The following is a 10,825-nucleotide window of genomic DNA, read 5'->3' as shown; positions in this document are numbered from 1 at the left end:
AGCTCCTCCAAGGAGATTCTTATATGCAGCCAGACAAAAGCATCACTCAGCAATTCCACTCCTCACTAGCTGCACCACCCACTAGCTGCACTACCCAGGGATGCCTGCTGCCTGTCCCCACTCATGGGGTTTAGCCAGGAATCTGATGGGTACATTCCTCTCACTTCTACCTCTACAACTTGTAGTCTTCCCCCCACCTCTGCCCCCATCATGGAAGAATTTTTCTAGTCTGGGGACGCAGAAGTTCTGGGCTAAGCTTCTGGCAACCTGTTCACACTCAGTGCCTATGGAGTTTAGGCCTCTGGAAACAAGCCTGGAGGACTTGGGGGCTCTGTCTGCTTTCAGTCTAAACGCGTTTTTCCCTCTGAGGCAACGAGCATGGGTTTGGCTCAGGCTCCTGCTGCTTCCGAGGCTGTCATTCGCTAAACAATTTCTTCATCAGACCCGTAGGCCATGGCTTCTGACCTGGACCACCGCCCGGCATCACTTGCTATGTTCTCTGGTCACAGTATGTGAGTTTCACCGTTCAGATGGGTTTCCTCCAATTACCTACAAATGAGTTCCCCTCGCTACACAGGTTCCAAGTCCCCAGTCTGAGTTTGCAAAGAATTGATTTATAAGAAGATTATATGATATTAACATTATGTTTTATAGTTTCAAAATACATTACAGTTCCCTTCCACACTCTCATTTCAGAATTGTGGTAGGTATGGCAGGCGCGGGTTCCATTTTGCAGAAAGGAAATGTGATTCTGACAATGCATTAGACCTGGGTTGTGCTCTTCCTGTTTTGTGACTGGAAGCACAAGAGGAAGCCTGGGAAAGAGCTTTGGGTCCGAAGGATCCACTAGTCCACGTGTTTACTAGGTTTGGAGCGGCGTGAATGTGAGATGGCGCTGAAAGAACAGGAGTGCACCTCCACGCAGAGGGAGCTCTGCCTGCAGAAGGAGCTTGGGGTAGGGAGCAGATGGGCAGCACCTGGTACCTCGGGTTATCTTTGACTGTGACCTCTGTTAACGGAGCCATCACCTTATTCCCATGTGCAGACAGAGACTCAGTCTAAAAAGTTCTACTTGTTTTGCAGCTCTGAGATTCCATCACTGACTGCCTTGTCCTCTAATCATCCACGACCTCATGCTCAACTGAACGCGAGCATTGCCCAATGCAGTCTGCCTTGGTGTTTACGCTACTGTGGTAACTGGAGAGTTCTAGATTCACGTTCCAAGTTCTTAATCCAGTGCCACATTTAGTGAGGGACTGCAGACTGCATTTATAATTATTCAGTCTTCGGTCTGCCTTCTCGTTGGGCTCACTTACCCTGTGAAACCAGTCTATTTTTGCTTTCTGCTAAAGAATAAAGGGCTTCTCTCACCACTGGAAGGGAAATTGACAATATCAATTATTCCTGTGGCCACTCAGGGCTCAATGACATTTCTGGGAACTGCTGCTCAACCCTGAGGGAGCAATTAAAATTCTAGAGGGGCATCTACTTGGTGCTGGAGAAACTGAAACAGACTCGCCCCCATTCTCTTAGGAGAAGGTGGCATCCTCCATCGGGGCGAGGGCAAGGGAGGAAGAAACATATGCCTCGGAGTCTGCTCAAGTGGCTCACATAGGCTCAATTCAACAGACTTTACCGAGTGAGAAGCCTCTAACTTCAGAAGTGTGGTCTCTTTGTAAAAATGCTACCAACTTCAGGGCATAGCCGTTTTTGCTGAACCTTTGTGGTGACTGCCTTTAAGTCCCCCTGTCCCTCTGCCCAACCCTGCTTCCCTCCCTCCCTTCCCTACAAGGACTGATTCTGAGGGCACATCCCAGTGAATGTCCTGCACGCTCACCTCCACCCCAGAGTCTGTGCCCAGAGAACTCCAACTGTGGCACTTGCATGCAAGCCATAAAGAAGCTCTTTCATTTGTCTGTGAGAAAGCATGTAAGAATGTTCCCTGCATACGAGGATGTTAATTCACTTGGGAATAGTGAAAAACTGGAAAAAATCTGACTGCCAGTAGGGGAATGGATAAATAAATTGTGGGAGAGTCATTGAAGCGAACATGTCATAGCGATTCAAATGCATGAACTTGTTCTGTGCTGGACAATGTGACACAACCTTAAGCACGATGCTGAGGGAGACAAGTTGCAGGAAGTCACTCTCACTGTACCGTTCACATGAATTATCAATACACAAAACTATACCCTACATTAATAGACCATACATATTTAAAATATCTGAAGCAACTATGGTATAATATTAACACTTATTGAATCTGGGTAACTAAAATCTGTGTGGAATATGGATGCTTGTTTTACTATTTTTATTGTCTATTAATTTTTCTCACTTAAAGTCCAGGCCCTTTATGTACAGTTGGCCCTTGAACAACATGGGTTTGAACCGCACGGGGTCCACTTACACGTGGACTTTTTTCAGTAGTTAATACTACAGCACTGCGTGATCTGAGGTTGGTTGAACAGGTAAATGCGAACTGCGGATACTAAGGACCTGCGGATATTTAAGGCTGACTGTAGTTATACGCGGATTTTTGACAGCTGGGAGGTTGGTGCTCCTAACCCGTGTGCTGTTCTAGGGTCAACTGTGGCCCCAAAGCATGCGGCTGCTCTGCCAACCGTCTGTATCTCTTGCCACTGAGAGGCTCACGTCTTGGACTGGCTACCACTGGGGTGTGCCCTGGGAATCAATCACTGTGCTCCTGCATCTGTCCAGGGCTGCAGGATTCTTTGGTGAGCCCTGGACCCTGTGCCTGGGGTGCAACTCCCCGTGCCCCACCCAGCCAGCCTTGGGAGCTGTCCTGTTACCTGAGGGCCCATGCCTCCAGTCGGATCTGCTGCTAAGCAAGCAGTAGGCCACCCTCCAGGGTGCAGGGGGAGGGCGGGAAGCAGTGACCGGGTGCAGGCGTGCACGGGTGTTGGCTGGCACGGGGTTGGCACTCAGAAGCTCTGGTTCCGTGCAGAGAGGTACTGTCCGGCCGAGGCTGCCAGGTCGCAGAAGGACCACGGGTGAGTCCATGGACCGGGGCCAGCCCTACCAGAGGTCCTCACAGCCCAGCTGACCAGACCACCCAGGGAAGAGCTGAAAGGCATCTTCCTCCTGCGATGTGCCTCTAGCACCCTCTGCTGAGAGTTAACACTGTGCTCACATTAACGGGGAAACACTCGAAGGAAGCCCACTTTTATCACAGAGCAAGTACCGAAGGTGTATTCGCAGCTGAGGCAGTACACTGACAACTGGAAAGGTAGCTCAAGGTACACCACAAGACCAGCCTTGGCATTAGGGCCATTTTTATTTGCTAAATCCCCGAATTTCCCTCATCCGTTGCCATTTTCTGTTGAGTCTTGGGTCTCTCTTTGTATTGACTTGGGCTCCGTCACAGCCCTGCCAGGAAAACGAGGGAGAGGAGCGTGGCTCCCCGCCCAGCATCTGTGCGGTCTGCACACTCGTGCCAAGCTTCCAGGAGCCCAGGCCTGGGCACACACCGGCGGGGGCTTTGTCAGGGGCGCGGCGCGATGGCTGATGCGAACTCCCCAGGCACAGTTCGGGAGCCACCTGTCTCTCCGGGTCGCTGGGCCTTCATTCTCCGCCCTCTCCTTTGTTCAGGAGCACCTGCCCCCTGCAGATGCCAGCTAACTGGTTTCTATGGAGCCCACTGCTGCATCTGGCATTGCAGCAATGTCTGAGCACTCGAGATACAGATATAAACACATCTCTTAATTGAACCTTCAGTCTGGAGTGAGCTGTGTAGGCCTCAAAACGGAGGGGTAATGTCTCTTAAACAGAAATAATTCTTATGACAATGTACTTGTCCAGAAATAAAGGTGACATAGGACATGACTGGTGATTTACACACGTTGAAGTGGACAGAGACACTTCTCATTACTAAAATCAAGCTGACTTCATAAATGAATACCTATCTAAGGGTTCACACTCAGCAGTCATAAACACCCTTCACACACCCACTACGAAAAACGGTCATTTTATACTGGTGCACACCTTTTCTTCCCCTTTTCCTAATACACTGTGGTGTGACTTTCACACCAGCATAGAAGGAACTCCGTGGGTGTGTTTGCAGTGCAGGGGGACTCTATACGTTATTCATTCTATTGATGGATGTTTATACAATAAATAAACTACGACTCCTAGAAGTAGAATTCTTTGGTCAAGGAGTATGACTTAGAATTTTAATAAGTATTACTAGCTTGACCTCCATAGTTGCATCAATTTTCAGACTGCAGGTGGGGCCCCCCTTTCCCTACTGTAGCCAATGGAGCAGTTATCAAACTTTCAAATCTGTGCTAACTTTAGAGGTTAAAAAATGGAATCGCAAAATAGTTCTATTTGCATTTGTTGTCATAAGTAAAGTTGAGCATATTTTCCTATTTTATATGCCTTCTTTACTTCCTCATCCTTTTCTCACTTTTCTGTTGTCATGGGTCTTTATATCAATTTGTGGACACTCTTCATGTACCATGAAAATTAACCCTTTGTCTGGGATGTTATTAGCAAGTGTTTTTTCCCACTTTACCTTTTGACTATACATAAACCAAATTTCTGCATGGCAAAAGCACCATAAGCAGTCAGATTTACTAATCTTTAATTTTATGGCTTCTGGGTTTTATGTTCTTAGGCCTTTCAGCTTCAAGCCAGAAGACAGCTCTCCCACTGATTCTTCTACTACTCAAGGGTTTTATTTTTGCCTCTAGGTTTGTAACCCATTTAGAATTTATCTTGGAGTCAATTGTTTTACAGCTGTTGACCCATTTTCCCCACTGTGGTTGCTTCAAATTCTTTGACCCTCCTCCCTTCAAAGGGTGGAGGCTAATTCCTCTCGCCTTGAGTGCAGGTCAGATTGAGTGACTCACTTCTATCAGTAATTAAAAGAATGTGGCAGAAGTGATGGCGTGTGGCTTCCGAAACCAGGTCATGAAGGAGACTGCAGCTTCTGCCTAGCTCTCTCTTGGGTCACTGTTCTGGCGACACCAGTTGCTATGTAGTGAGGACAGTCAAGCAGTCCCGTGGAGAAGTCACATGAGGAAGAACTGAGACCTCGGGCCAACAGCCAGCAATCAACATGCAGACGTGTGAGTGAGCACCACAGAAGCAGATCCTCCAGCCCCAGCCTTCAGCTGAAGCCCCAGCCAAGAGCGGCACTGAGCCTCAGAGGAGACGCTAAGCCAGAACCACTCAGCTAAGTCATTGGCGAATTCCAGACCCACAGAAACTGCGAGATGATACATGTGTATTGTGGTGTTAGGACACAAACTTTGGGGATGAGCTGTTCTGCAGCAAGACAGAACTAATGTATAACACACCATTTATTGAACAATCTATTTTTCCCACTAATTTGAGATGCCACTTTTTCTATACTAAGTTCCTGTAAGAATGTGGATACATTTCTGGATTTTCCCTTATGTTCTACTGATATATTCCACGGTCTAATTTAATCATAAAAGCTTTACGTTTTTAATGTCTGGTATAGGACAATTCTTGTCTACCATCATTCATTAATCTAGTCTCAAAAATTACAGTTATTGGAATTACTTTTTTATAAATTAAGTTATGGAGAAATGATATCTTACGATGTTGCTGTAAGCCAGGTTTCCCAGGAAACATTCTGAGATGAAGATTTGCATGCAGAAAAAATTTTAGGGTGCGCTCTTGGGATCAATGTCTTTGAGAGGGTGATGGACTTCTCTCAGATGAAAGGAACAGAACTGAACAAAGGGAGCTGAACTGAGGCAGAGACCTCAGCCAAGCCACGGGGAGCTCTGAAGCTGGGATGGCCCTTTATGGACATGCTCAGCTGAGGCAAGTGGGGCACAGCCCTTGTACCTTGTATTAGCCACTCGCTGACAAGGAGTTGTCCTCAGGGAGAGGGCAGCGCCCTTGGGCCGAGGGCAATTTCTGAGGACAGAAGCATCAGGCAACACTCCCAGAAGCTCAGGAAATAAGTACCTTAGTCCTGCCAGGGAGACTTGGGCCATATGCACACAGATGTTGGGTCTTCCTACCCAAGACACAGTACAACTTTCCATTTGTCGAAGTGTCTTTTGTATCCCTTAAGAGTATTTTTAAAACATCCCTTGTATACATTTTGTCAATTCCTTAAGTTTGTTTCTCATTTTTTAAAGTTTTGTGTTGTCAAATAGGATCATTTCTTCCAATTGGTCATTTATCGTGTTTGAAACGTGAAAGCTATTGATTGCTGCATTATAACTTGGTACCCTGATGTCCTACTGAATTCTCCTATTGTTTGGTTTTGGGCTTGGGTTCTTGTCTTGGATCTTCCAGTTATATACCCTACAAATAATAACCAATTTTATATTAGTTTTGGGGTTGCAATACACATATTTTGTCACGTTAATGAAATATCCTTGAAGACTTTTTTTTTTTTTTTTTTTTTTTTTTGTGATACGCGGGCCTCTCACTGTTGCGGCCTCTCCCGTTGCGGAGCACAGGCTCCGGACGCGCAGGCTCAGTGGCCATGGCTCACGGGCCCAGCCGCTCTGCGGCATGTGGGATCCTCCCGGACTGGGGCACGAACCCGTGTCCCCTGCATCAACAGGCGGACTCTCAACCACTGCGCCACCAGGGAAGCCCTCTTGAAGACTTCTTAAAAAATGAATCCAGAACTGTGCTTTACTGCTTTCTTAGCCTTACCCTAAATCTTCTCAAAGATACCCATAATAGATTTTTTTAAATTCAGGACTTCTTCTGATTAACTGCACCAGTGATCATCTCGAAGTAACGCAATACAGGAGATGAAGGGGGCCTGAAAACTAGGTTCTCATCCTGGTTCTGCCACTGACAGGCTGGTGGTGGCCAGTCACACGTGCCTGCCGTGGCACAGGGTCTTCCTGGGTGAAGTGAAGAAGAGAGTCATGGCCTCGGCAAGCTCTGTGGTGGAGGCAGGTGATGCTTGTTCAGGAGATAAGCCCCAACTGCGTGAAAGAAGTGTAGATGCAGGGCAGCCGAGTGAATGGGGAATGTCCACTGACCCAGCGAATCGTAATTTGCTATTTCTTTAACTCTCAATTGACGAGAAAGACCAGATTATATTTCAAGGTATGAAGTACAATACTTCCAACAGGAAGCAAAAGATCATCAATAACACTTTGGAAGTCCCCTGGCTGCAGTTTTTACTGTCTTGCTGTGACCACGTGGTATTTAAACAGCCCCTGTTGATGAACATGAATGTTGGTTTTGATCCTCAGAATTTAGCCAACGCTTCCCTTAGAATGGGCATGAATAGAAGCCCTTTAATTTGTTATCAAGCAACTCCTACCTAGAAAGTCAGTATAATCTATGGAGAAGAGCCCTGGGTTACCAGAGTATTAATTCATTGACTGGTTCCGACGGGGAAAACTCGCTGTGACATTTGGGTTCTTCCACCTTTTGGCTACTGGGAATAGTGCCTCCATGAAGATGAATGTACAAATATCTCTTTGGTATCCTGGTTTTGATTCTTTTGGATAAATATCCAGAAGTGGAATTGCTAGATCATGGGAAGTTTAATTTTTCTTTTTTTTAGGAAACTCATTTTTTAAATGTTCTATTTCATAGTTCACAAAAAAAAGTTTTTATGTGTAAAACTCAAAGTAAAGAGAAAGGCAGCTACTTAATCACAAATGGACGAGACAGTAGTCATTCAGCCTACTGTGGAAGCATATTTAATGCATACCCTTCAATGTTAGGGGTAAATAATTCAAACTATGCAATCCAAATTTTAGGTTTGGGTTTTATATCAGACCTGCATATATATGACACTCGTGGTCAAATTTTAAGATTGGTAAAGTCAATTTCAAACAGCTTATATTTTGAGTACAGGTTTAACTATTACAAATATATGATGTTTAACTAGCACAGTAGTGGTCTTCAAAGATCTTCTCTTTGCCCTATGCTCATATGTTTGTAATCTGAGTCTGCTTGCTAATTTCCCCTTTTGTAGTTACTCTTCAAATTAAAGTGCTATACACCTGAGTTCCCAATGCATCTCACCCATGTCCTTTATCTCAGCTTTCTCATACTTTGCCGTTCTTTTCTTTCTGGAAATAACCAGCATGATTCCAGCAGTAACTGCTATCGCCACAACCACAATGACAGCGATAATTCCCTCTTGTAGACCCTGCACTGACAATTCAGGTTGTTTTTCATCAACATAGTAAATTGAAGTTCAGCCAGGATCCAGATCCAGTAGTTCCCCATTTACTTTTAGGCCCATCCTTTTGGACTGGAACAAGGATTCACCTTTAACATCTTTTTCAAAATAATAAGCCACATCATCTATGTCCACATCATTCTGAATTTTCTGAGAATTTTGTACCAGATCAACAGTGATAACATCATTCTCATACAGAATATCTGTGATATATTTTGGATCCAGTTGATAACGACTTATGATTACCTCCTTGAGTGCAGTGTACAAACTTTGATCCTCATAACGTTTTTCTCTTGTTTGTGTTTTAGTTCACCGACGATCCAGTAGGTCCTCACTGGCTCGGAGCAGGATATCTCACTGTCCTTATCAGTTCTTCTCACCCCAGCAGTGTCCACACACCAGCACATGGACGTGCCATTGCACTGCTTGGCTTTAAAGAGCCCCTTGTCACGCTCGGGATCACAGAGCCCATCGTCAGCCTGGATAGCGTCCTCTGGCTTCCCTCCTCTCCCAGGCTTTGAGAGTCGTTTCTGCCATCACCACCAAACATCTGGTAGCCAGTTTTGTGCAAATGACAGAAGGTTGTGCAGCAACGGATGTACACTGGCACCGACCCCGTGGTCAGTTTGTAGTTTTCACACACGCACACCTTTCCTGGGCCGTGGCCACCGCGGCAAGCAGCAGCCCGAACGCAAGGACCCGGGGCCGAGGGCGCCTTGCTGCGCATGCAAGGGCAAGGGCGAGAGGGGCGTGAGGTGGGCTGGGGGCTCTCGCGAGGACGCACGGACAGAGTAGAGCCCCGGGAGGCCATGGCCAGCCCCACGGCGCAAGGCCTGGGCCACACAGGTCCGCATCAGGAGGATGACGGCGAGGAGCCCTGGGGCCGGGCGGTTGGTGCGAGTGTGAGCTGGCCACCGGACTGCGCCTTCCAGCGCGCAGCAGCTCTACCTGACCTCGTTTTTAACTTCTTGAGGACTCTCCATACTGTTTTCCATAGCAGTGGCACCATTTCCCATCCCCACCAACAGTGTCTAAGGGTTTCCATTTCTTCACATCCTTGCCAACACTTGTTGTCTTTTGCTATTCTTGATAATAGGCATCCAGACAGGTGTGAGGTGCTATCTCATTGTGGTTTTGATTTGCATTTCTCTGATGCCTAGTGACCTTCAGCACTTTTTCATATACCAGTTGGCCTTTTTCATGTCTTCTTTACAGAAATGTCTACTCAAGTCCTTTCCCCCTTTTAAAATCAGGTTATTAGAGTTTTAGCCGTTGAGTGGCAGGAGTTCCTTACACATCTTGGAAATGAACCCCTAACAGATATATGATCTGCAAACATTTTCTCCCATTCAGTGGGGGCTGCATCTTCACTCTTTGATTGTTTCCTTTGCCCCTGGTGGAGGACGGTCTTCAGCGTGTCCCTGGTTCTCCTTAAAGCATTTACACCAGCCGCCCCTCCCCGGCCCTTGTCCTGCGCTGCTCGCAGGTGTGGGGAGAAGTGAGCTAGCTGCCTCCCTCCTCATACGAGCTCATGAGAGCCTAATCGCCGCCCTCTGCCACCGCTTAAATGCTGCGGATGATTTCACTTCTGGGAACGCACACGCCCAGGTGGCAGGCAGCACCTTTTTTTAGAACTGACATTCTCACATGCCTTCTCAAGTGAACTGCCATTACTGCTAAATGTTTAAAGAGGTAACTGTTAAGTCAGCACCGGACTCATGCACATAGATGAGCTTTAGCATGGCACGTCTGTACTGGGAACCATGAGGAAATCCCAGCAGGGACTGGCTGTCCTACTGGTGGCACTGTCTCGTCTGTGTTGTGCATCTTCTGGGTGGAGTGTCTATAATTTATTGTCCAAACCAGTATGCTTTTAAGACAAAGGAGAGTAAGAATTATGCTAGGACAGCACTGAAAACGAGGGCTGTGAAGCCTCGGATTTCAGAGTGAACTCCAGTATGTCCTACAGGATACTGTAAGAAATTAATCTTTATTGGGAGAGTGAAAACCAAACACTATCAGCAACGGTTCCCACCTTCCCTGTGCTCCCCAAGAAAGGTGTGCTGGGTGCGGCTCTGCTGGGTCCCAGGTTGGGTGCCAGTGGCCGTGGAGGGGCACTGCTCTGCTGGTGACCTTTGTGTAGGGCAACCATGAGAATGCGGCCCTGTCAGGGAGAAGCACATCAAGACACCAGGCAGTGGGCGCAGGGGGTGCCTGGCTTAGAGGCTTGAGGGACCCCCCAAAGCCTGGGCTCTGGGTCCATGGAGGTTGCAATGCCCAGGCCTGGAGCAGGGCCCAGTGTCTGGTCTAGTGGATTTCTTTCTGCTGGGGGAGTGAGAAAAGCCCCCAGTGGGGGGGGGGTCCCACATGACCGGAACAAACTCTGGGGGCCACTGTCAGAGGATTCTCTGCATTTCAGAACAAGTTGACAGTTAGAGATGCAAGAGAGAAGGTGAAAGGGGCAAAGAGAAAGAAAGATGGAAGGGGTGGGGAGGCATTCCAGAGCTGCTCAGGACTCAGCCCCGTGTCCTGTTGCCACTTCAGGCAAAGAACAGTGGGACCACGGGAGTTCCCTGGCGGTCCAGTGGTTAGGACTCTGCGCTTTCACTGCTGTGGCCCAGGTTCAATCACTGGTCAGAGAACTAAGATCCCACAAGC

At 47.4% G+C, this 10,825-nt stretch overlaps 1 protein-coding gene across 1 annotated transcript; it reads right to left on the bottom strand.

Moving 5' to 3' along the window:
* Positions 1-7,966: 7,966 nt before the first annotated feature.
* On the bottom strand, positions 7,967-9,909 carry LOC116759712 (epithelial cell adhesion molecule-like). The gene is given in 6 exon segments (XM_032643752.1): positions 7,967-8,463; positions 8,466-8,689; positions 8,691-8,774; positions 8,817-8,886; positions 8,991-9,044; positions 9,879-9,909. Coding segments are annotated over 6 exon segments (957 nt in total). The 3' UTR covers positions 7,967-7,969.
* Positions 9,910-10,825: the final 916 nt, after the last annotated feature.

The sequence above is a fragment of the Phocoena sinus genome, chromosome 9 (genome assembly GCF_008692025.1).
Source record: "Phocoena sinus isolate mPhoSin1 chromosome 9, mPhoSin1.pri, whole genome shotgun sequence".
In the NCBI taxonomy this organism is placed as follows: Eukaryota; Metazoa; Chordata; class Mammalia; order Artiodactyla; family Phocoenidae; genus Phocoena; species Phocoena sinus.
The sequence above is the reverse complement of the archived record's forward strand: the minus strand, read 5'-3'. Positions and strand labels throughout refer to the sequence as shown.